This window comes from Topomyia yanbarensis, chromosome 1 (genome assembly GCF_030247195.1).
Source record: "Topomyia yanbarensis strain Yona2022 chromosome 1, ASM3024719v1, whole genome shotgun sequence".
NCBI classification, from domain to species: domain Eukaryota; kingdom Metazoa; phylum Arthropoda; class Insecta; order Diptera; family Culicidae; genus Topomyia; species Topomyia yanbarensis.
The window spans coordinates 16,869,410-16,897,321 of record NC_080670.1 but is presented as its reverse complement, the minus strand read 5'-3'; the positions used below and the strand labels follow the sequence as shown (position 1 = coordinate 16,897,321).

Genomic DNA, 27,912 nt, shown 5'->3' with positions numbered 1-27,912 from the left:
TCCGTGCAGTAAGGTACTTTTGAGTTGATTAGGGTATACTCAAAATTAGGAAAATTCAATTTAAATTTAAGTAAATTAAACTCAAGGTTGAGTTATGATATTTGCCGTAGTTAAATGGAAACTACCTTCAACACGGTTTACCTAATTTTACCTTCCTGCACGATACCACGAGATTGAGTCAAAAGTACTTGATTTTAGGTAGTTTTTCGGTGGCGTGTACATTCAACAATAAAGTGCCCGGTCAAACCATTCGGAATTTGATTCGGAATCCTGAATGGAGTCAGTATGGATTCCAAATCAAATGCAACAACCGATTCTGAGTCGGAATCGGTTGTTGCATTTGATTTGGAATCCATAATGACTCCATTAAGAAATCCGAACCGGTTCCGTAATGAGTTTAACTGGGTGGGTCAGCGTAGAACGCCTGTCGAACAAACTTTTCTGCGAGGGAGTGCAAAGTTGATTCAAAAATGGAAATTAAATACTATTGTCAAAAAAGGGCAATTAAACGTATTACGAACTGAACAATTTAGACCGCCATTATGGCACGTCAAAAGCTGGATTGTTATAGAATCGGGTTTTATGTGCCTCATAGTTATGAAATGTGAATGTAAGATTAATATGCCTTGTAAATACACACATTTGGTTTATGTGCCAGCAAATCGTGTATCTGCCTCCGCTAATTGCAAAAATCTATGCGTGAAATCAATAGGCATAACGTTTACATTGTTTTGAGCGTACTGAATTTTCAGCAAAGCAAATCTGTCAAACTGGTTCAATTCAAATTGCTGAGACTTTCAGCTGATGAAAATTCAGCAAAATTTTACTGAAATCGACAACCAAATTTTGGTGTGTAGGGAATGAATATTACGAAAAAATATATACACTGAAAAAAATGTTGTGTCATTTTTCACATGAACAAAAATTTGTGAACGAACACAATGAGAATACTATTCAACTATAGCGTCTGATGATTAAACTAAATAGTTCGATCATATTTTGGTTGTTTTCGTGTAGCTTTCAAATGGTTTACAATATAGCCTTGATATGCTGATGTTGTGAGAAAATGATAAAATTTAATATTAATGACAAAAGACCCTATAATCCCAACTTCTCGTATTCGGGCAAAGATCGCTAAGGTTCCGTTCGATTTCTGAATTGTTTTCATATTAGAAAAACTCCAACATAAATATGATTTGCAGCACAAAGCAGAATTTTTTTTGAAAAAATAGGGGATTTTGGGGACAAAATGACCCAGTACCCGCACTTTCCCACATTTTTCGAGAAACGGAAGTATCACCATTCAAATACTAAAATTATTTACTTTGAATAGAGGTATGATTTGTAATAATCTGAGTGCTACTTTAAAACTTATAGCATTTAATATATTTTTCCTCCATATTTTCCCACAGCACACCTTTCAAAAACTTCAAGCGAAGTGGGTGGGGGTTTAAAATTATCCAGCTTGAAATTGAAATTGATGACATGTGTTGGGTGGCGGGGGAGGGGTGAGTGTGTTATCTCGCTTTAGCGATGGCCAAGTATCACTGTCGCCAATGCTCCAATATTTTTTTCCTGGTACGTCATAGGCCAGGAATAGCACAATGGATAGCGCATTGAATAGATTCAAAGGTTGCGGATTCGAATCCTGCTTCAGAGGTGATTTTCTCATATAACTCAATATTTCAAGCTGTTTTCCGTTGGATATTGAAACCAAAAATCTCATGTTTCCTGAGATTGATATAAACATATATTTTTAGTTTTATTTTACTCGTATCTTCTTAACATGATTCTAATAAACATTTGAATAGCCAAAAACAACAAACTGGTCCAAATTAAAAACATTAAATTTGTTTATATCAATTAAAGAATACTTTTTTTTTATTTCTCAAATTTATACAAAAACGAAGCAGATTTTTTTTGAAAAAATGTTTATGTATCAAATAATTTACGAGCCATCAGTGATTGAAAAATATTCAATTTTGTAAACTTCAAAAACTTAAAAAATTATGCCAAGAAAAAAACATTGAAACTGATTTTTGTTTCGCTAGAATGCAAGAAAAAATTGAAATTGGGGTTGTAAAACTGACGTACAATAATTCGTTATAGAAACCAAAAATAGTCAAACTTTTCATAAAGTCATCCTATTGGACGATTTCGAAACTAATAAAAACACATGGATGTAAAGAATAGTTTATTTCATTGGCCGAAACAATTGAAAAGTATTTGTTGGCAAAATTAAGAAGCTTTTTGCACATCTAAGTTAAATAGCATTTATTAGCGGTAGAATCAAACGCTGTTCTAAAGTTCAATATGTTCTAAACTTATTGTTTTTTGCTTATATCCTATGTTCTAATATCATTAACGTTAATGGTATGTAATATATAGTCTATAGAGTCGTTGACTTGTTCCTTATATCATATATAATATTACGTTATAAAATAACATTTTGCAACAAAATAAATTAATTCGAAAGTTTCACTACGAAGTCAACTAGATATTGAGTAGACTTAGATGCACGAACAACTAATTTTGAAAACCTATAAAAGATTCCAATTTTTGTAAGTGCAACAGTTTCATTCAACGAATTGAAAAGCGTTCGACGCTGTGAGGATAAGTATTTTGTCAGGCTTAATTTTGGGCGCTAGTTTTTACATTTAACATATTGGTTAAATTTTCCGTTTTTTTGTAGTTTGAGGAAAAACAAAAAATCATCAGTAGGACTAATTTGAACTGTGCTGAGTACGATACTGAAGCCAATTGTAGATGCTTATTAGCTCGACTTATTCTATAGATAGATATTACTTTATATCGTGCACTTCGAAAGATCACTTGGTTTTCGTGAAAGTGTTTGGTTCTTTTAAGGCAAAATAGATGCACAGCTTTTTAGTTTCTTTAGCACAGTACAGTAAATCACATCGTATGAAGTGCTTAATTTTAAAATTCTTTAATGATTAGTTGCTGAAACTTGATATGATATGTTTAAAGTTGCTAGATTATATGGCAAGTTACATCCATTCAGGACAATGGTTTAGAGATCTCCTCAACACCGATAAGATAAGCGTTAGGAATAGGGCTGGAGCCAGCGGTCCTGATACCAGCAGTGATATAGCACCATTGCAATGGCGAATGTCATGTTTATCTTCCATGTAGCCGAGTTCTTTATCGCATAGACAAAGCTTATAGTTGCTGTTATTGTTGTTCAACATGCTGCTCGTCATGAACGTCTTACTGGTCACCAGGGTTGTGGTTTTGGTAATGTTTTCCACCGCACAAATCATGCCGATATCACACTGCAACGTATCCGTGCAGAGATGGCGAAGACCTAAAACGAAGCAAAAATTGTAATTAATCAATGCCGCATGTCAAAAATTAACTAATGCGTGTTAACGTCTAGCCAAATCCTAAATATAAACAAGCAGCATTCGATTACGATGAGGTATTAATATAGGTAGCGTGTCGCGGGTGTTTTGCATAACGATACTCGGGCAGTTTGTACCAATAGGACATATAACATAGTTTTTGCTAAAGTGTCATCGATTACATTACTAACCAGATTTCATTTCGCTTATAAGAAAATCGTTTTTCACATACATACTTTATTTATTGACCATTTAAAACAGAATCTAATTAAAAAATGAAAGCAATTGAAATTACCGTTTCAATTTCACAATTTTTCACAAATAACAGACTTCCAGTTTCTAATAATAATGTAGGTCTAAAGTTAACATTTGAAAGAACAATCTTTGTAATAATCTGCAAATTCCGCGAAACTCAGTAGCGCACCGAGTGGAAAATAAAAATCATTCTGAATTTTTAATGGTTCGAAGATAAACGTCTATTCTCTGTGGCATTCTACAATTGAAATATAAACGTCACGGCTAAGAAACGCAACGCGGGTAGTCAATGGCCCCTCGGGTTAAACAACTCGCGCTCTCGTTAATTATGATTTGCATTAGCAGGCAATCGATATTTTTGGCAAGAAATATTGCGAATCTTTTTCAAAATTCACCGCTTGATTTCTGTGGGATACGCTTTCGGATTATGTACCGCATTACAATGCACCTATGCATTAATGTGAGATGTTGTGACGTTTATTTTTTTTACATATCCAAAAAATCGAGCATTTCGTCTAGTTGTTAGAACACAAACATTCTAGTGCGAACGTAACAAAAACGCACGTCAAAATGGCGCAACATTCGGCGCCTTTTCTGAAAGTCGCGATATTGATTTTACAATAGATTCGCAACATCGTGCAGTATCCATTATGGCGCGACAAAATTCTAGATTATCTCGAGGTTGAATAATAGACTGTGCGACTGCTGACTTCTTATTTCAAAAAAAATAAGCATCTCTTTCATTTTGTAGATTAGCGCTTCCACTTTCGGTGAAACTTTAACGCAAATTTTTTATTCTAACCTAAGGATAGACTTCAAGAAAAACACGAGTTTATGTTGACACCAGACAGAATAAATTTCGACTCAAAGCGATTGTTCGGCAGGTTTTTTGAACGTTTTCATTTCATCACATTCAATTACCAAATAGGTTAAAAAGGGACAAGTTAGTTCTTTTTCATTAGATTTGTTCCAGTAGCAGGAGAAACTGGAAGAACTCTGGAACAAACAGGCAGAAAATCGTTCCTGTACTCTCTTCTTATAATTTTTCTATTCTGGTATCAAACCGGAGAAAAAACGGCGCCGGTGGTTGAGTGGTAAGCGTGACCACCATTCATTCCAGTTGGCCTGGGTTCAATTCCAACCGAGGTCGTTGAGATTTTTCTGGGGTGAAAAAATCTGTGGTCACGTCTTCCTTCGGAAGGGAAGTAAAGCCGTTGGTCCCCGGTCCATGAAATTGGTGGATCGATATCTAGTCCAAGTAGCAGAATTATTCTCTGACGTCGGTAAAGAAGAAGTAGATCAAACTTCTATACTCTAACAAAAATATCCTCCTCCCGTGATACTTGTGGAGTGCGCAGTAGTATATACGGCCTCTAGAAAAAGCAAATATCGGACTAATCATTCCTTCCCTTTCATTTCGCAATCTACGTTCGGGCCTGGTCGGCGCTGATCAAAAACACTTTAGGATTACCAGGTGTTGCACATTGAAAGATGTTTCACTACTCCCAAGCATAATTATCTACTGATTCCCTGCGCAACTTCAGCTAGTCCCGATCGGTAACGGAGTAGCAGCCGGGGGTGGTTGCACAAGCTCAAGCTCAAGCTCTGGTATCAAACCGGAGAAAAAAGTAGCAAGTATTTTTTGCTCATGTTTGCTCCAGAGTATCTTCCGTATACTGGACCAAACCTATTCCTTCTGTAAGCCGCCGGGGTGACAATGCGGCACTGGGTGCCTAATTACCAAATCTTGCCCACATTTACCGTAGAGTGCAATGATTTGACAAAACAAACTATTCTGTCCCGGTCAAAAAAATGCGGACGAACATGGTCAGGCGATTTAAACAGTTTGACGTTTAACTCTCGATAAACATATGATTACGGCCTAAAAGCCAACTGTCAAAATCCACTTTGAATGGAAATTCCAGACAAACCGTTACTAGTCGAACACAGTTCACAACAGTTTATGAAAGAGAAAACTTTTCTCTTTCGTTTACTACCAACATCTGTGATTGGCGTGTAACGGTTTGTCCGGAATTTCCATTCAAAGTGGATTTTGACAGTTGGCTTTTAGGCCGTAATCATATGTTTGTCGAGAACTCAACTCGCCTCTGCTAATTGCCCCTAGGAACAAACGCAATTTGCGAATACGATTCAAAGGCAACTTCAATACTTAGACAAATTTTCTGGCGGCTGAAATGGACTTGGTTGTTTTTTGAGTTTTTTTTTTGTTTTATTTTTGCGATTCATGTTTGCTTTAGGCTTAAAATTGTTTTTTAAACAATTCGCGTGTTCTCGCTTGTGTTTTGTTTGTCTAGTGCACTTCTTTTAGCCATCGAATGTGGGAAATTATGGAATCGTGTGTAAATATAGTGGAACAAGATATCTGACCTAAACTCTTAATAAAAGTCAGATTGTGGTAAGTCTTGATGTGCAATGCCAATTTAACCATTGATTCTTCCTATAATTTGGTGGTGATTACCTAGTGTAGTGATAAGTTTATGTGAGTAGATAATGAATCCGAAAATAAGTAATATTTGTAATTTTCATATTAGGCAATTAAGGGCGATTAAATGGCGCGTTCCCTGGGCGATTTGGGGGCGATTTAAGGGCGGTTAGAGCGGCTAAAAAATGACGGCGGCAAATCGCCCAAATGTTGCAATTAAAATAGCCCCCTAATTGCCAGCAATTTGCTGGCAAATTGAAGGGCAATTAGCGCATCCGAGTTGGCAAATAGCCCCCCGTTAGCCAGCAACTTGCCCTTTTTGACTGGGGTGCATTGAACATTGAGCTTTAAATTCAGCTTGTTTTGGTATTTGTGATATAGTGTATCAGTTTACATGGGTGTAGCATTTCGTTTCCCGGTTAATCGCAAAGAATCCAAAAACACCAACCACTCGCTGTGGAGGATAAACCGAACGTGTATTCTCTTTTACAGCTAACAGCCAAGCCAAACATCGCCTGGGAAGCACACTGCGTTGTAATATTTCTCAGTATTTGTATTTAGAATGTAGAAACTATTTGGTTCAATAACGTCGTGAGCGTAAATTTCACGTCGCAGTATGAACCGGGTCAAAAATTCGAGTGGCCACTTGATTTGGATGTGCTATGCTTGCAAAAATATCATGGGATAAGTTCGTTTTTTCGAAAGCTTTAAAATCTGTAAATGAAAACATAATTGATTCGCGTAAAACCGACTTCAAAGATGCCATTCTCTCGGTCTGAAATTCCCACCAATTGAGTAGTTTATGTCGTTTCTGCTTACGTTATATGATAGGGTGCGCTTTTCCATATTTTAAACATCTTGCGGCAATATACATGAAACTAGAACTTCTTTATGACGACACATAGATGTCCGTACCATAAAATATCCGCATCCCAGTAAATTACATTCGGAATGAGATTTGGAATATGGGCTGATTTATGATGGAATTCCAACCGAAGGCAACAACCCATCCTGAATGAATCGGTTTTCGAATCGGTTGTTACATTTGCGCTTAAATTCTAAAAGAAAACATTCCGATTGCGATGAGCAGGGAATCTGCTGTCAAAACGAGTGAAACAGAGAGTTGTGAGAGAAAGAGTTTCAACTTTTCTTGGTGGAAACCAATGAGTAAAATGTATGGGCGCAAACAGTTTTTTTAGATTTTATATGAACATTTTCAAGTAAGTATCTAAATAAACTTCTACAAACTGTTCCCATATTTTTTCTGCATCAAATGTGTATTCATTTTACAACCACAATATTATAGTTTCTCCAAAATCCCAAGTTTTAATATCTTTCCCATACATTTAAATTCACTATAACCACCACTGAAGCAGTGCCATCTCTTAAATATTTCCATGAAAGTATTACCTAATTAAAAGGTGATGATTGACTCTGTTCCAGCTACTCCTGTTTTCACACCTCGTGTGTATTACTCAGTCCCATGATCCAGGGCTAAAATGCAACGGTGGAGAATTTTCAGTATCACTTGATGCCACTTAAGAATCTTTCGGTTCACTTTCTAAGAAATCATTCGTTAATACTACCGTCACTGCCGGTGGCTTGGAGATTATTTAAAGCTTTGATTTGTTTCTTCGGTTCGCTGATTACGGTTCTATGTTTCTTGGATCACCAACTCGCTGATTTATTATTTGTTTTCGAGGTAGATGTTTATGTCGCCAGGACCGCCGCGAAGGGTTTTCTATAGAGTGCAGATTGTTTACAGTATTGCCACGCTGGAGATTGTTCGTCATAAATCTACAACGTGGTCTGAGAAAAGGCAGATCTAGTTTGCGGGGTTACAAAGGAAGGAATGGGGTATTCCAACTGCATTCTTACCCCTCGAAAACCGTTGAGAATACCTGCGAAAAATTCTACTGTTTCTTTCTGACGAAGAAATCTGCTCCACATTGCGACATATATTTGGTAATACCAATATCGAGTGTTTCTGGAGAAAGATTGTGCAGACGAACCTCGACTGTGTTATTCTCAACGTTCACGGAGATTTTGACTCTAACATTATTGTAACATTTGGTCGGTGTTAAGTCAGACCGGACTAAGTGACAGTGCATTGATTTCGCGAAAAACGAGTTTAAAATTTGAATCGCTGCATCCTTTACGTTATAACTTGAAATGAATTGTACGAAGCGTGGTTTGAGTATAGGTAGTGCCATGAGTCAGTATCAGGAGTGTCACGTGGGATAAATGCAATTTCAGCTCACTAACTTAGCTGTCAACGCCAGAACAAAAAAAAAAACAAGTCACATTTGTAACGGACCTCGATTCTTTATATTGCGGCATGAATATTGTAACTGAATCTATGATAGTAAACAGAATGAAATCATAAAAAACACTACTTAAAATTGTGATCTGCTGTTTCAATAAGCTTCGCAATCACTTCTCAGTATACTGGATAATTGTCCTGCAATAGTGCTAGTATCTGACAATCTGAGAATCCTTCCTAGGTGGGGATTGCACATGCGATGGTAGGCTAATCATAACAGCGCTTTATCCTCTACACCGACACACCAGAATATAAAATCGAAAGATTTAGATTTGAACGACTTATTGTTCAGTGTATTGTTTTCATTTCTTTTCGGTCAATGAGTATTTCTGCGGCCTTTTTTATTTCATAATGAAACTGGATAGTGGTAACCCACATTTTTTCTATCTATAAATATTCCACTTCACGAATAGAAGGACATCTTGTATCACTTAAAATCAACTGCGACTGTGGCCCCAAATCTCTGTGTCTACTTATCCAAAAATAAAATTCTGAGTTGCTACTTTCAGGGTGACTACATATTAAACCACGTATACAAAATGTGCTCCCATCTACAGTGCTATTTTAAATGTTTCAGATCGACATGGTGTTTGAAAGTTAGACTATTAGCTGTGAGAAAGCTCTGACAAATAAATTTACAATTTTCGTTAATTGATGTTAATACTCTCATTCCAATATTCTTTTTTAAGCAAATTTTAACAATTTTAGGTACACTACACTACCAGTTTCAAGATTAACATGTTCCCGCAATTTTCCGAAACCCCTTATGATATTCGATTTAATTAGAATCACTAATTGAAAAATGGTTTATTAATTTCACTGCAATGCAGACACAGTGGAAACGAATTGAAACTAGCTGTCCACATGAAAATTTTCAAAACTACGCTGTTGATCTTTGACATACGGATAAGAGTCCCATTTTATATGACACTGTTCCTTTATAAAAACGTAATTACCGTTGGAGTTGTAACTGTAACGAGCTGTTCCCATTCCGAACCACTAAAGCACACAGTGGGAGGAGAAACCCGCCTCCAGACTATAAGAAAGAGACGGTTAGGGCGGACAAAGCCTTTCTACTTTTCACCGACGTTCGTTTCCTGTTCCACTACCAACTTTCCTTGTTTCTATAACGTTAACTAGCAAACCTACATGACTAATAGCTAGGTGTAGTACATGCGAACACTTCCCTTTGCAGCAACAGCCATCAAATAATAGCATGCAAGTAAATAAAAAAAAAGTTAAAACATTTTTAAAGACGGTAATTGTTGTTTATATTTAGAGTTGTTGGCCAAGGAACTGGGAAACTTCACCCAAAACAAGAAGGCAACCGAGGGAATGCGGTCGCTAGTTATTTAGTCTGCAATTTTGCGAATTTCCTGCCTGTTGCAAGCTCAATCTTTTATATCCTTGAACGTGCGCTTCGAACCTCCTCTGCTTTCCAATACCTGGGCCCATTTGTGCTTACCTTTGAATTTGGTTTGGCAGTAGCCGTTGTCGGGCGCCTCGAAGTCTCCACACAGGCACCGCATGCGATCATCCGCGGCCATAACACAGCTTGTGTTCTGTATCGCGGTGCAATCCGCGTGACTAGCGCATTCTTTGGCTTTAACTGCAAGAAAATAGAGAGAGAAAAATAAAAAAAGCGTACGAAATAAGGCTCCATTACATATTGTTGTGGGGGTTAACAACAGGAAGGTCCTTTCGAAAAAATGCATTATTAAATTTGATTTCGAGATAAGAACGTCTATAATGCACGTCACGTCACGTACCGGGTCGGTTGTGGAAGCCGCTTCGAAGCCCACAGCTTGACTATGAAGCTACTAATTACAGAAAAGTCTCAAGGTGTGGTGCAGCGAATACACGGAAAAGGGGAAAACATGTGCATTCGATCGAATTACTGAGATAAACTTTCGTCTTCTACTACATACTTTACAAAACCAGTCCACTCTATGTGCGGTACGGTACAATTAGGCTCAGAATGCATGTTTATGAACAGTTAATGTATATACCCAATAAAATAATTTGGAGAATAATGGTAGTTTGTTTAACTTAAATTATACCGAAAAGAAATGTAGTTTCGAGATACTATCTCGAATAGAAATAAACAAAAAAATGCTCGATGAACAACTATTGAGCAATCAATATATTACTGTAGCTTGCTGCAAAGTTTTTCACTAGTAGGTACTATCCTTTATCTAACAGATATTTTTACTCTTCACCAATGAAATGATACAATGAATGAAAAGTCACTATTCCTAAGAAATCAGCAAAGATAAAACAGACAAACTAGCAACCATGAAAATGGCAATCGAGCAATGTAAACAAATATGACAGATTTAGAAAATAACGCCTGGGGAGTATTTGGATTAAAAGTAAAACAGTTACATTTTAAGGGGCTAGTGTTTACTAAGAGGTTGACATCACTACTATCTTGCTTTGAACAAACCCAATCTAGAGGTCGGGTGGCATCCGGCAGCAGAAGCCAATAATTGATCAACTTGGTTCCTTCTCCGAACCAAGTTGTAAGAACCGAATCTTATGTACTAAATTTGTACACCAATCCTTATTATTCTTGTTCTCTGTTCGTTATATTCCTGCTTACATTTCTTTCCAGTATGTAGTTGGAATAATAACACGGTGTTACAGTGCTTCTAGTGACCTAGTATAGGTTGTAGGTCCCATCAAATTCAGGACAAAACAATGTTTAAGAAATGTTGTATACCCTCAAAATCTCGATTTATAGCAATAAACATTTTTTTGAGATTTTCGGCACTAAATAGCTGTCATTTTCACCTAATTTATATATTACAACGATTCTGTAAAGAAGAAATACAGACCTGTCAACGGTATGCTACGGGCTAGCTAATTCCGCATCTAACGACCTATTATTTATCAAAAACGGTTAAAATGCCAGAGGTATCGTCTAATAAAAAAAAATAAGAAATGGTTAAAATGCCAGAGGTAGGGTCTATTATTCTTTTTAGAATAATAGGAAATTGTAAATCGGCTGAAAATGACAGCGTAGCAAAATTTTTGGTGCCGAAAGACCCAAAAATTGGTTCTTCTTGTTATAAATCAAAAAATTTGAGAGTATACCAAATTGTTCAAATGTGGCTTTATAATGTATTTAACAAAACCTACACCCTTTACTAGATCATTTGAAAAGAACATTAATTTTAATTATTTTGTAACATAATAAAATATACGCGTGCTAAGTTTCCGCTCAAATTCATTTCATAGCATCGTCGCGAAAACAATCGATAGTTTTTAGTTGTAACCGTAATTTGTTTACAGAATACACATTTCCCACGCTTGCTTACCGCGTTTCCATCCATTGTCGTTTGAAAATGCCACAAAAGCTGCGACAACCATTTTAGTCCGCAGCAACCCAGTCAAAAAAAAGGCGGACGAACATGGTCAGGCGATTTAAACAGTTTGACGTTTGACTCAACTCGCCTGTGCTAATTGCCCCTAGAAACAAATGCAATTTGCGATTGCGATTTAAAGGCAATTTCAACACTTAGGCAAATTTTCTGGCGGCTGAAAAGGACTTGGTTGTTTTTGCGTTTTTCAAACATGGCGGTTCATGTTTGCTTTAAACTTAAAATAGTTTTTTTTTAAACAATTGGCGTGTTCTCGCTTGTATGTTGATTGTCTAGTCTAGTTCATTTTGTGGGAAATTTTGGAACGGTGTGTAAATATAGTGGAACAAGATCTCTGACCTAAAATCTTAATAAAAGTCAGATTGTGGTAAGTTTTGGCGTGCAATATCAATTTCACCATTGTTTCTTTCTATAGTTTGGTGGTGATTACCTAGTGTAGTGACAAGTTTATGTGAGTAGATAGTGAATCCGAAAATAAATATTATTTGTAATTTTCATATTAGGCAATTAAGGGCGATTAAATGGCGCGTTCCCTGGGCGATTTGGGGGCGATTTAAGGGCGGGTAGAGCGGCAAAAAAATGACGGCGGCAAATCGCCCAAATGTTGCATTTGAAATAGCCCCCTAATTGCCAGCAATTTGCTGGCAAATTGAAGAGCAATTAGCACATCCGAGTTGGCAAATAGCCCCCCGTTAGCCAGTAACTTGCCCTTTTTGACTGGGAAGTAGCGCATCCGAGTTGACAAATAGCCTCCCGTTAGCCAACACATTGCCGTTTTTGACAGGGTTTACAGGGTCCGTTATTCAAAATCAGTACGCACCATCGTTCGGGGGGCCCATATTATTGGCTCGAATCAAAACTCGTCGAAATGTCAATTGATGATAGGTTCATCCGGAGTGTTCATTTGTGTTTACATTTTGCTAGCGTTGCCAATTTTATTTTGTGTCCACCACCCAATGTGGCTACGCCACATCGCTTTTGCGCGTACTGTCCGACTTCGCTACCGCTCAGTCGGACTTGAACTAGAAATAACCCCTATGTTTGAGTAAGCCGGGCAAACGAATGGATCACAGGTTCGCTTGCTTCCGACGGCGGGTCGGTGGCCACCTCGCCCGGCGGATCCTCAGCGGCTTTGCGCCGCTTCGATTCCTAGGCCTCGGTTATGCGGCTAAGCCGCATCGAAATGGTACCCATTAAACATTCTAACTAGAATCGGTTGTGTCACCGGAGCCGGAATACGAATTAGAACCAGCCAGCATTCCGGCTGAGCTTAACTGGGAAGTTTAGTAAAATTTAATCTGGAAATTAAAATTTTCTGGCAACGCTCCAGCACCCCGAACGATTTTGCCACCTGGGCGCCAGGTTGACGATATGAAATGAACTTTGTTTACTTTCGACAAGTTTTGATTCGAGCCAACAACATCCAGCCCGTTCGGGGTAGAACAACTTTTTCGCAAATGGGGGGCCATTTTTTCTCGGTGGCATGTTTTTAAGTACTAGAAGTACAATGTGCATTTTTTTCGATAGAAAAACATGACAATTAGGCTTTTCGGATCGGAAAACTATCATGAAAAATCTGTATTTCTTGACGATTTCAGGACCGGCGGAAAGCGTGGGTAGTATGGGTAGTGCTACCCACTCGAAAATAACCGAGTGGGTAATTACCCACTCGAAATTTTGAACCATTTCAAAAAAATTAGATGTGCAACGCATGTATCTCGCACTACATACATTTGAAAACATCGATGTACCACAATTCCATTTGCATAAACGAACGTGATTTAATGTGAATGTAATGTAATGTGTGCAATGCGAAAAGGGAAAAAAATCCTTACTAATGGACCCCTCACTCTATGCTTTCTACCCACTAGGGCGTAAAGTGTTTCGCCGCCCCTGGACGATTTAATCATTAAAATCGGTCAATCAGGTCAATTAGGACGATAGCAATAAATTTTTGAAACTACGGGTTAAAAACATAAAACGTTAGTATTTGTAACTCGTCCGCGTAACAATTTTGCCCTGGGTGGAAATATACCCATTTTTAACTAGCTCTCTCCGTAGAATGTATTTGTTTTGGCAAAATTAGGCTCGCCGCTGTTATATGTACCGTTCACATTTAGTTGTAAATTTTCCTCCATTTTACCGTTGATGAGCGGTTTTGTTTGTGCAGGTAGGCGTAGTATTTTTGGTTGACATTTGTGTATGAATAACATAGGGCTTAAGTAATGCTGATTTCGGTTTTAGATCAGGTTCGCTCTACTATTTACAAAATCCATACAAAAGTGGCAGGTCAGAGCGAACCTAGAGCGACTCGGCTCTAAAAACGACATCAGCATAAGTCTTCGCTCGGTTCTAGCAAAAATAATGCTGATTTCGGTTTTAGATCAGAGTCGCTCTACATTTGCTCTAATAATTACAAAAGTGACAGCTCAGAGCGGACATAGAGCGGCTCGGTTCTAAGAACGAAATCAGCAAAAGTGTGCGCTGGTTATGCTGCTCATCGGTGATACGGTCTGGGTTTGATCGTAAAAAGTCAGAAAAGGACGTCCGTCAGATTAGATGTTTGATATTCGGGACAGTTTCGCGCCAGGATAGCAAAGTGTAGCGAAGGGCGCGAGCGCGACGGAGGGGGAATAACAAAATGTGACATATGGGAGAGGGGGAATTTAACGAATTTGATTCGTAATTGGGGAGGGGGGTACAAATAAATTTGTAACAATTTGTTACATAGGGGAAGGGGAGTCAATTTTGAGCTATTTTTACGTTACGTAATTTATTGTTGGTCCCCTACGTAGTGCTTATTTTACACTCCAAATGCATTCCCATTGGTATAATAAAATCGTTCACATACCTCCCGACAGTCGAAGTTGAAGTTGAATTTATACAAACTGAGCATTACCGAGTTAATTCAACAAACGACAAATCTATCATAAATTCTAGGCAACCGACTGCCCAGAGCAATAAACACATGATAATACTCCTGAGAGTTGCAGATTTGTGTAACGCTTTACCAAATTCCACAAACAAAAATTCCTTCCCGTGGCAAACATGGGGATGCAGAGGCATACAGTTTCCAAAACAACATTTCCTACACTAGCATTTCCTTCCTATCTCGATGACGGTAAGGACGTGTCCAACGCCGCGGCGGATCACGGAGTAACAACTACGTATTGTACGGTCATTATGCTCCTGTTCGTACTGATACTTTAAAAAACTATACCTAGAGCTATTGTATACATCACTTAAATGCATGTGTCCGTGAATGTAAACGAGATCACAGAACCATTTGATAAAATAGTGATGAGCTAGTTTCGACACCAGAAAGAGTCTTTAATTTCATTTTAAATGTCCTATAGTTTAGTCTCAATCTTTGAAATCTGCCAGAGCAAGTTTACTTTTAAGAGAAAGCAACATATTTGTCGTCATTTTGAGTCTTCGCTTCATTTCTGGGCTTTTCAATAAATTTTTTACAGACATTCTTGCACAGTACTGACAAAAACTGTGTCTGTGACTTTAGTATCCAATGGCGATAAAAATATTTTATCTGAAGTAAAAAATTTTCAACCCTGCTCAAAAAGTCAAAATGCTTATCATTTTCATTTATAAATAATGCGTTAAAATTAATCAGTATGAATAAACATGTATAAAACAAGTCCCGAGAGCATTTGAAAATCATTTTGATAAAAAGAAAAAGTACGCAGAAAATAAATGATCCAATGATTATTTATTTTATTTATTTATATTCCTTTACATAGAAAAGTTATTATCTGACGTCTATTGACATTTTGACGATCAACTAGCAAGCATTTTTAAGTAACTAAAAAACTTTTGTTTGGTCGGTTTAGAAAAATCTTTTTGAAAAAATCTCTCCCCCTATGTGCGGTGTTGGGTATCGAACCCAGGTGAGCTGCGTACAAGACAATCGATTTACCAACTAAGCTATGCCGCCCCATTTTGTTTTAATAACTTTTACCTTGGGTTTTTAGGAACCCCAAACTTCGGGGTTTGCGATGGGGTATAACCTGGTCAACTCATTCGGAGTCCTAAGTGGATGCAAGCTCAAATGCAAAAAACGATTACGAAAACGATTGAAATCGATTGTAGGATTTGAGTTTGAATCCATTGAGGATTCGGAACTAGTTGCGCATTACTTACGACGTGATGCACGTGCATAGAACAAAAGAAAAAAAAGATTGTTCCAGTTTTAAACGATGAGGTAAAAATCATCATCGCACACAAGTTCGCATACGTGACCAACTAGTGTAACCAAGTTTGCACGCAAGATCAGTATACCGATTACTGCAATTCTGTCGGCCGATCGTTGCGTCGACTAGTGGCAAGTTGCTACTGACTGACATCATTTCAAAACAACAGTTATATTTCATACATACCTTGGAGAGTTTACTTGGATCTCAGTGACGCTAATGGCTGTCAACCAAGTCCCAAAAAAGTCCTAAAACCTTATGCTCTTGGCAACACATTGGTATTGTAGTAGAGTAGTATCTATAGTTAAACAGGTATCCGTATCTAGCAAAATAATTCTATCAATGTGCGGTAACAACCGGCATTTTCTCCCGTAGAACCACATAAAACGCGCTGAAATATTAAACTGCCACGACTTGACACGAAAACGTCCACATTCGCTTGGCTGAGCGATATACTAATGAGTTGAACAAAACTGGCAGTAAGTAGCTGCATTTGATGGCGGAATTTCCGCCCGATGCACAGACGGCGTAAATTCGAAACTATGTTCCAGCATTCCAAATACTGTCCACGGCAGCCAGCGAAAAGGTCCAATTAGCACGAACGTTTCAATTTGTCCTCGAAAGCAAATTTATGCTCATTAGTATTCATCCTCGCAGGACGGCGGTTAACCGTTAGCTGGATAGAAAGAACCGCTCCTTGGGGTTGAAGCAGTGGCGGTGTATCTTATCAGCAAACGCAAATCGGTGCATGTTATTGCCAACATACACACAACAAGGTTATACATAGGCACTCAAACCGACCGTGCGAAACACTTCAGCCAGGGCGACCGACGGGTTCGTTTAATTAATGGAGTTTGAAAATGTAAGACGCATACGTCAACATTAGCATAAAAATAACCGCTTCTGTTAATGCGCGTCTGATAGCCGTGAAAAGCAACGTCATACGGTAGCTTCGTACTAAACCGAAGTAGGTTAATACTTTTTCGCGTGATCCTGGTGGTACGCTGACCCACGGTATTTAGGGGGACTAGCGTTAAAGTTCGAAATGTATTGCTGTATCACTGATGCAGTGTTAAACTTTGTTTAGACGGAATGTCGTTCCGATATTAATGAATGCTTCCATCCAATACCTTACGTTGCTTCAGTTCACGGTGATAATTTCATAGAAGCTCCATCTGTTTTAGTGATGGCGTTGTTGTTAAACAGTTATTATGCTAAGTTCAGGCGATAATGATAATGCGACAAAATCTGTAACAGACATGTTAGTCCATGCTCCACTGTTCGAAATCCGTGCTCGGTGACGATCGTGATGAAATAACTTAGCTACAAATGGCAATTTCTCGGCGGCATGTTGTTAGATACTAAAAATGGTATATCTGATTTTTTAGACGAAGAAAGAAGTCCAGAACACCTTATTATTATATTTATTTTGTTTATAAATAAATGGCAAAAATGCTATTCGCATCTGAACTTGATTTTTCAATGCCAAATACTACCGACAAATTAGATCTTCCATCGAAATTGCAATTTCACCTAATCTGGATCTCCCTCTGAAGGAATTTTTAACTCATTACCCACAATTCCCCTGTACTTCCCGGAAAACTCACTCGTCATGTTTTGAGCCGGAAACACGTGTGTGCAATGTGTTAACGGCTGGAACACGCTAGCCTAAATCTATTTCGAGGAAGTCCAACAAGCGGCCTCGGTACGTTCCACATCAAACGAGAGTTCGAAATTCGAGAAAAGCCGCCACGATTGCGCTTGCAATGACTCAGTTTTTATTTGCGTTTGTGCATTTTGCTGCCTGCACCTTCCTAACATTTTCGAACATCTTTTATAATATGTACAAATATGTACAAAAAAATCATATCACTAAACGAATAGGTTTCTTAGGGAAATCTGTAAGTGTTGGCCAGCCCCAGCCGTGAGCACTGCTGAGACTCCCTGAAACAAAGACCTCAGGGTCGGCAAGCTTATCCTGAAGTTTCGCGGATCGCAAGGAAATACTCTTCGATGCAAACTCTACTTTAATTCTCCTCACTTTCACAAACTCTTTCTTCTATCTCTTCCACTTTCTTAATTTTATCTGACCTGTTTTCGCTGCTTCGCCACCTGATTCTCCTACCACAGAGAACAGACATCCATGATCGAACAAAAATATTTGAAAAACGTGTGTAAACATTTGAATTAATATACGATAAACACTAGCGCCGCCAAACCAACTTATCCCAACTATCCGTCAAATCCACTTCGAAACCGGTTCGAAATCCTGACAGGATTCAGTATGGGATCTTGCTCAAAGAAAACAACCGATTCCGATTCTATCGGTTAATGCATTTGAGCTGGAATTCATGCTGGAAGTCCGAACCTGTTCCGGACTAGTTTGACTGGGTAGAGGAATAACCGCTGTCAATTCTGTCGAACTCAGCCACAAAAAAACACAACGACAGTAGCGCACACCTTCGAAACCGTTAGAGATTTTTACACAAGTTGAATGCTGAAGATGGACGTCTGTTCTCTGTGCTCCTACTGTCGAACTTCTGTTCTCTTTTCCGCCGCGTCTACGGCCTTTGCCGTCCGCTGGACTGGAACCGATGAAGGGGTGGCAATCTTTGGTGTCGTTGGGTTACACCAAGGGTGGTTGCGGCCTTGGTCCACGGCTAATCGATGGCAAGCCGGAATACCCGGAACAATGGCGTTGCGTGATAAAAAAGCGTACCGCCAACGTACTGCGCGTCGTTTAGATTTTCAGCAAAAACTGCGAGGTCCTATGGGTAACAGAACACGAATCATAATTTATTTACCTGACGGGATATTCGTGATTTTTCTGGGGAAGGACCATATCTTAGGATTTTACCTATGTCCACTTGAGCTCCTCACAATTTAATTTTGAATTTTCTTATAATTTTCAGCTACAATAGCTGCTCTTTGAACCAACTCTACTGTTCGCCGCTTTCCGGGTGATCGACCTTTTCCCGCGATAAGTTGGTCAAGGCAAGCTAGAGTAAACTCGATCATTCCCCTTTGGCCAAGTTTATTGCCCCCGTCTACGGTATATAACGGGTAGCGAGCTACCCAATTAGATCGATCGCCACCCCACCCGTTCCTTCGCCCACCGCCATCCCATTTCTGTCGATGACATCTGGTGCTGGGTTTTAAAAGCTATGGTGGTTGCATGCTGATGGTAGTATGGTTTCCAAAGGTCTATCAACTGTGAGACTAGTGGAAGGTCGGTTTACAGCAGATCACTAATGACCAATCATAGTAGTTTTGACTACGTTGGTCACCCATGACGGATCTTGATGCCCCCGGGGAACTCGCCAAGTTCCCGAGCTAATGTCACATCTATTTGCCAGCAAACTCTTAACCGATTTTTACAAACTTGATTTCAAATGAAAGATATAATACTCCCAGTGACTGCTATTGAATTTCATTCAGTTCCGACTTTTGGTTCCGGAGTTACAGGTTGGTTATTGCGGTCACAGTAATTTCTCAAATGAACCGGTACAATCGTAATACCTCATAGGTTTAGAATCTATTGAAATGAACATAAAATTACTTCGATTCGCAGGCCTAGATGGCGAATCAAAGATTATTGTAATATATTGTTCACTATCGATAATGCCGGAAGTCCCGGGTTCCGGGTATATTTCAGATCTAAAGCCACTTCGGTGATGACTGAACCAATTTTCGCTAACCTAGTTTCAAATGGAAGGTATAATATGAAGTTCGGTGTTGAACCCTCCATCTACTCCGCCACCTCCTACTTCTCAACCACCTCCCTTCTCTCACCCCCCCTCTCTCAGACCAACCTCCTCCTGCATTTCCTTCATCCCCCCCGTATACTAAAATAAGTTTGATGATTCCCTACGCATCCTCCTGCTCCCACTAATTATACCCCTTCCCTTATCCACCATGAAGTTAACATGAAGACAACATTGCACTCACGCTGATTAAGCAATATAAATATTATATTTTTGTTTGTTTCAAGCATGTCAGTGTCGACATGTTGCTTATCAGGTTCGTGACAGTTGTGCACTTATATATGCTCATCAAGTTTGGTAAGAATGTATTAGACTATTCCACAATGTTATATTGAACGTAACCAGGCATTAAATCATAGTTTGGATAAATGAGAAAGGCTCAATTGCACCGCTAGGTGGATTAAAACAGGTTTCTTCCAAAGAATCCGCACAATATTTAGGGGAACTGGTGATAAAATAAACACGTTAAGCATAGTCATTATTTTCTAAATAATAAGTAATTAAGATATTCCAATCACCTTATATGTTTTTTGTTAAACATGTTTTGTACATATTTGGTGAAAATACTTCGACATAAACACATTTTTTCAAACGTTATTCTTGATTTCAAAACATGTCCAATGACAAACGTTTACAGCGCCGGACAAAACCTAAGTTTCAAATGTTTATATTTTATATTTTTTGTTTTCCTAGGTTTCTTGTGTGTTAAATGACATATTCTCTAAATTTTGTGACCACTGAATGAGAATTAGATTTTTAATAACAATTTAACCCATTCATGCCCATGTTGTTTGTGGACAACAATGTTTTTAAACAGCTCTAACTTTTAATTGAGGCAAGATTTGCTCACAAAAACAAGTAAGGCTAATAAATGTGTCTATTGCCTTTCAGTTGAGTATAAATTGTTACAAGGATCAGCTCTAGAACTAAAGTTATTGCAATTCGTCTGATTGGATTCCGATGGAGCAGTGCTGCCAGGGACAGTTTACGTTGACGACGGAAAATGAATTTTTCATATATCTTCGATAGGTTGCAATATCATTAAAAACTGACAAAACTTATCAATTTAGACTGTCTTTGGCTACGTTTTACACACAAATGGACATTGTAAATATTCTAGGAGAATTGTATTGAGCATTGGAAGGTAAAAATTGGCCAGCTTCTAGCACTGCGAGGGAAGCACCAATCTATACGAAAAAAGGCTTTTCGTGTTTCTTAACCCCACCGCTTTCAAGGAAAAATAGTTTTGAAACCCTACATGAACTAGAAAAAAGTTGGGCATGAAAGGGTTAAACATCGCTGTGTCAGACAATTCTTATGAATTTAATTTTCTAGATCACAGTATGTTTCCTCACTTAACAGACATGTTGCTCTTGAAATTTGGATCCAATTTGAGCAAAACCAAAGGGCATTTCAAAAAAAAATTCAAAAACCTTATTAAAAACCTGTACCTCACGCAAAGGATCATTTAATAACATTCCGAGGTGAAAAAAATACATTTTAGCTACGTGTCCTCCGCCATCGAGTGCGGCATCTCACCCGCATTTTTTATGCGGCATCAATTGTAGGTGAGAGACGACATTTTCCTCTGAAATTATGGATGACCATGCTCATGATCAGAATGCCTTCTAAATGGAACAAGTATGGCTAATAAATGTGACTATTGCCTTTCATTTGAGTATTGACAGTGACAAGAATTAGCTCTAGAACTGAAGTTATTGTAATAAGTCTGATTGGATTCCGATGGAGCAGTGCTGCCAGGGACAGTTTATGTTGACGACGAAAAATGATTTTTTCATGTATCTTCTTATATATGATGCAATATTATTGAAAACTTATAAAACTTAACAATTTGTCTTTGACTACGTTTTCACGCAAGTGGACTATTGTAAATATTCTAGGAGAACTGTATTGAGCAATGCAAGGTACAAATTGAGCAGCTTCTAGCACTACGAGAGAAACACCTATCTTTTCACAGTCTATTCTCAACCACGAAAGGCATCAGTCACAATACCAGTGCTGCTACCCAAGCCAGCGCAAGCAGTTGCTTTTATCTTGAGTGCTTTGTCTGAAGAACAAAGGGAACCGTTACTATTATTCTATCAAGATGACTGAGTCTCGACAACAAAATGTGATTCTTCGGGCCAATACGGTGGCCATTGACTTCCGGTCTTTCCGCATAAGACCGAGTATTGGTGATGTGAAACATTTGCTGAAGGAGAAAATGCAGCTTCGGTTTTCAGACGTCAGATTCATTCAGTTGGAGCACGTCAGACACGCGGTGCTGATAACGTTCAACAAATTCGCCCAGGCAAAAAGATTTATTTCGCAAAACAACTTGAAACACGTGCTGGATTGTGACACTGCAAAAAATCAAGATCCCTGTGTATATGGATAACGGAAACGTGGAAGTTAAATTACATGATTTGCCACCACGTACTTGCAAAGTGGCCATTAAAAGATTCATGTCATATTTCGGAGAAGTGGAATCAATCACGGAGGATACGTGGAGGAACTACTTTCCAGGTATTTCAAATGGTGTTTTTGTGGTGAGAATGCGGGTAGACCAACCTATTCCCTCCTACCTTACCCTGCAGTACACAACAGAAGGGGGTGATACCATTATACAGCGAACTCTATGTACATATCAAGGACAAAGTAACACGTGCCAGTTCTGTGAACAAACGGCACATTACGGACAACCCTGCCCAGAAACCGCTAAGAAAAGCTCATCTACAGAAAGAAATACCAACACTCAGTCTCCAATATCATTCCCTGAGCCACAAACGGTTGCCAAATTTGTGGCTGCTGTTCAAGCAATAATGACAACAGCGAAAGCCGCGACAAGTACCACAAACTCAACGGCTAATTCTAGCAACGAGGGAGCTACTAGCAATGACGGAGGGTTCACGGTCGTGACCCGAAAGGGAAAGAAGTTGGGAACAACACCTGATCGCGAACATCAAGGCAGTAACCCCGATGATGACCCGGACATGTGCGAAGACGACAAAGATACAAATGACCCCCTTGATATAGTTGACGTGAATGCAAGGATTTCCCCGACACGAAAACGGATCTCCGCGCACAATGGCAAGTCGCGCGTACGGGATCGATCTTAGCATTAATTGTTTGTTATTTTTATTGTTTACATCATGTAAATATATAAAAGACCCACGGCTCCGTGAAGCTAACGCCTTGAGCCGTGCCAAATAAACGAATTAAAAAAAAACACCTATCTTTATAATAAAAAAAGGCTTTTTCTTGTTTCTTGACCCCACCATTGTCAAGGAAAAATAGTTTTAAAACCTTACATACACTTGTTGAGCATTAAAAGGTTAAATGTTTTTACTGCCGTGACGTCACTTTCTCATTAGAAAATTTAACCGAAGAACCGGATTATACCACAATTTTAATCGCCCCGTGCCGCAACCGCGAGTTCAGGTTGTTTGGCGTGAATCAATTGTCACATATCCATTGCGAATCAGACCACTTTTCTAACTCATCTTTCGTTTAGAATTATCTTAAAAAATCACAACAACATTCCGTTTCTCTTACTTTTTGTGGAGGTTCAAACTAAAAAAATGCCTATTTCACGCTACCTGCCATATCTCAAACAAGATATTGATTATTTTAAGTTGCTTCAGCCTGTGAATGTATTAAGGAGTCCTTTACAAATATCAGTTCGGATATTGAAAAATCAACCAATCTTTTTGGTAGTTATGCCCCAAAAACAAAACTATGTTCACAACTCCCCACCGTGACCTACGAAAAAAATATTTTCAGCCTCGCAGAGTCCAACCATTTCAACGACGAGGGGTGCCGCGTCGAACACGATAACTCTTGATAAAATTGTCTGACACATGAAATGCAATAAGATTTGTAAAGCTTAGACTTTTAGTTACTTGATGAACCAAAAAAATAGAAAACAGGTCGAGTTTCGGAAAATGGTTTCATGAAAATCAAAAATCGCATATTTTGCTGGAAAATTCGCTCACTTTTCTTCAAAATAATAGCGAGAAAAACAATCGGTTTTCTGCGGTTCATCGACAGGCTTTACATATTGTGCATTCTGATAAAATATCAACTTAATTCGTTGATTAGTTTTTGAGTTATCGTGTTCGCCAATTTGAAAAACGCGGTTCCGAAAAAACGCTATTAAAGGGTGACCCACATCAAATTGCATCACGGAAAAACGCTGTAGAAAATAGCCCATTGGGTAAATTCTTTTGAAAATTTGGGTAGAAGTAATTTAGAGTGTATTGTTTACTCTGTAATTTTAACAGGAATATATGGCTTATATTGTCTATTTTGCCTATAGTCGCAAGTCAATCCCATGTAGATAGGGAATCCCATAAAACATGGGACTGACCCTGAAATCTAGAAATGTTCCACCAGGTCACTTTAACTCAGGCCAATTTCGTTTTTACATCTAAAAAAGAAATCCTGCCGAGCTTGATATTTTCGTAATAACTCATTGTCATAGATACGACGCAAATATCAACGTTGTTTCTGTTTTGGAGGCGTAAAAAATTTGTTGATACATGGGAAACATCTGACCATTCTACCTTGAATTTATTTTTGGCCAAACTTCGATAATATATGGGTAAACCTTGCTATTCCAGAAGACAACAGTAAAATATCATTTATCATATTTAAGTATCATTTTTTTTTAATTCCTATAATGCGGATTTAACATTGACTCAATAATATGTTGTTAGTTTTGACCGTTGTTCATTTGTAGGAAGATTTTTTGGCATATCACTCAAAAATAACAAAACTGTTTTTACTAAGGAGAAGAATTTCCAGCGCCATGCCTTGTTGACATCGTGGCTAATTTTTTCGTGCCGAAAATCCCAAACAATAGTTTTTAGTTATAAATCAAGATTTTGAGGGTATACAATATTTACCAAATAATGTTTTGAGTTGTATTTGATGAGATCTACAGTCTATACTAGTCAGGCCCGACGAGAGGGGGGGGGGGGGTTCAGGGGGGGCTACTACCCTGTTGAAGTTTATTGTTTCTGTTGGCACTGCAAAAATACCACAATCAACTACGTTCCAGTCGTTCCAATGGTTTTCTGAAGTACGTGAACGTAACCCTATTAGATTCATTTAACAGTGCAATTGAACCATTCTTGTTTCATTTATCGCAAGTGTTTTTAAAAGTGTTCGTAAAAAATGTTTGAATACGCACAGTACAGTATGAAGTTGTATACAATTTAACATATTCTTAGCTAACTGTTACTAATAAAAGTTGGATATTTTCGGAATGGGGTTGACGAGCAGATGATGAAAATCAATGTATGAAGCCATTTTGAAAACCAAGATGGCGAATTCTAGTTAAGATATCTGTATAACCTAAAATATTGACATTTTCGAAATATAATCATAGAATAGATGTAGATATAGTGATTTGTGATGCGGATGATATGATTATAGAAAACTTTTCTCAACCAGAAGACACTATCTTGGCCTCCAAAAGGACATCGCTCCTTTACTCGTCAAACCCGCTTAAAAATATCCTCATAGTTTATACAGAAATTGTTCGAAATAGCTCCAAGCTACCATTTCTGTCATCTACTCGTCAAGCCCGTTTCAAAAATTCCCAAATTGTTAGGGTTATCGAGATTATTGCTCAATCGGAAGTCTCCATACTGGATTTCAAAAAGGTACCAAATATTCATTTTCATCATGTACTTGTCAAGCCCGTTTCGGAAATATCTATATTGTTAGGGTGATCGATAATGTTGCTCAACCAATGAATTTTAGTAAGAATGTAAAGCGAACTTTTTTTACAATCTAAATCCCAAAAAACGAACACTTTTTTACGAACTAATTCAATTTACCAACTTCGTAAATGGAGATTCCAGTGTACACAATTGATGAAGAAAAATATTGGAATTTAACTGGATACTTATTCTACCCATTAGTTTTCACCAAAAGTTGAAACTCTTTCTCTCACAACTCCCTGTTTCAGTCTTTTTAACAGCAGACTTCGCTGTTGGATCCCAGTCATCGCATTCGTAATGTTTTTTCTCTGAATATCAGCGCAAATGTACCAACTGATTCCAAAACCGATTTTACCATGTTCAGAAACCGATAAAGGAAATTCGTTCAGGTCATAGCGACAACTGCAACAGCTGCATCCAGTGCCTCAAAACCAACAGCATGTACCAGCAACAAGAAACAAGGCAGAATCAGTGGTGCGAAATTTCACATTTAGTTGCTTATTTCTGATTAATTTGCTGAAACAATATTCAGTTTCAACGCTTCCCTCATTCATTCACTTCCAAACTGACTGAAATTTTATGAAGAATCGAATGGTTGAGTGCAGAGGAAATAGAAATTAATTCACCAACCAAAGCATTCATTTGTTATTATGTGGACAGTGTGAAGGCAGAAGTTCTTTTACATTTTCGAGCATAACTGAACTGCGTAATCTATATCTGGTGCACTTTTGCTTGATAATCCCTCTCAGAGCTAGCATAGAAACAAGATTAAGTTTGCTCATGAAACCGAACATATGCGAACATGGATGCGTTGTACCGAAAAAGCGAAGGACGAGGGAAACAAACCAAACATTCGATTCATCCCGGCGGGCATGAATTGAATTTTGTTTCTCTTTCAAGCTCACGCAGGGATGTCATTTTTTCTAAGCTCTGATTCTGGGCAGCATTAACGATGGTAGCATTAACGTGCGTTAAGGGAGCATGAACGATGGCGATATGGATTGTATGGCAACGCCGCAAGAAAGGATTCCAATTGCAATGGCAAGTCGGACGTCATTCTGATGGCCAGCCACAAATATTCCTTAATTAATTTTTATTTTTGCCATCTATTACATGTTTAAAATACGACTCTGTTAAGCTAACGCATTGAATCGTGTCAAATAAACAATTTTCATAAAAAAATAGTTTAATTGAAGCGGTTGCATCCGTATAATTTCTCTTATCGATATTGTAATAAGAAGTCATATATGGTAGGGCCCGTCAGTAGTTCAAACCCCGGGGCCCAGCGCGGCTCTTGACAGCCCTGATACTAGTTCACTTGTCCGGGGACGGGCATAGCGTAGTTAGTAAGTCGATTGCCTTGTACGCAGCTCACCTGGGTTCGATTCCCAACCCCGCACATAGGTTTTATAGATTTTTTCAAAAGAGATTTCTCTAGCCCGAAAAGAGGCGAATGACCCTAAGGTTAAAACCTCTATTATCAAAATAAAAAAAAATAGTTCACTTGTCAAATCTAAATTCAGTGTAGCATCGTGTTATCAGACAATTTCGAATAACGATTTGCAGCTTATTTGCTACTTATGCCGTTTACATCACAATTTATCTCAAATGAAATTATCATGTTTTCTAATCGTCTTGTCATTCGATTATTAAAAACACTGTTGTATGATCTGTTATGGCTATGCCCGCAGAAATAAGCATACAATTTAATAGTCGCATTAAATTACAACCTGATAATCGTTGCTAACGAAACCGGATACTTAATCAATATAAGTTTTGTACTCGTTTTTATTTTACCGCTTATGACGTGAGGTTCTGTTTCTAATCCTAATCAAATTCACTTAGGCAGAAATAATTTGCATATCACACTTCACCGAAAACGAAAACCGCTAATCCATCTTCCACAGCCGCTAGTTCGCTTTGACGCATTTGCGTGTGAAACAACTGACTGATATTAGCCAAAGTTTCAAGTTCAGCAAAAAACAAAAGGCTATCAAAGTGGTCCAAATCTGTTTCTTTCTGTATCGAACCAACCTGGCGGTCGTGTTGGCGGCGGAGCCTGTTGATTCGTATTTGTCTTCCCAAAAGTGGTCAGAGCCGACGAGCTGACGCCGAAGAGCACTATTAGCGCAGCAAATAACATACTTATGCTGCCGCAACGTGTCATTTTCTTCACCGCACTCATTTTTCACTATTTGTTTCCTTATCCTTGGTAATGCTGTATGCCGCCGACCTAGCCTGGATTCGACACTTTGGTTATTACTAGCTAATACAAGTGTTCTACGAAAAATGTATACTATTTAGAACTCGTCGAACGCAAATAATAAAATCATACAAAAAATCGGAGTTTCTTAGCGTTCTCGGAACTAAACATAGATTCAATTTGTTTTCCCGACTATATGAACCAATTAGAAGCGGTGAAAATTCTTTTCGCGTCCGTACCGCAGC

The 27,912-nt window shown here is 38.4% G+C and overlaps 1 protein-coding gene across 1 annotated transcript; it reads right to left on the bottom strand.

Annotated features, from left to right (window-relative positions):
- Window positions 1–2,575: 2,575 nt before the first annotated feature.
- Window positions 2,576–27,912, bottom strand: LOC131677015 (uncharacterized). Its single transcript, XM_058956507.1, has 3 exons — window positions 27,499–27,912; window positions 9,849–9,992; window positions 2,576–3,325 (listed from the first exon to the last, which is right to left on the bottom strand). Exons 1-3 carry the CDS (start codon window positions 27,647–27,649, stop codon window positions 3,009–3,011), a joined length of 612 nt encoding a protein of 203 aa, XP_058812490.1. The 5' UTR covers window positions 27,650–27,912; the 3' UTR covers window positions 2,576–3,008.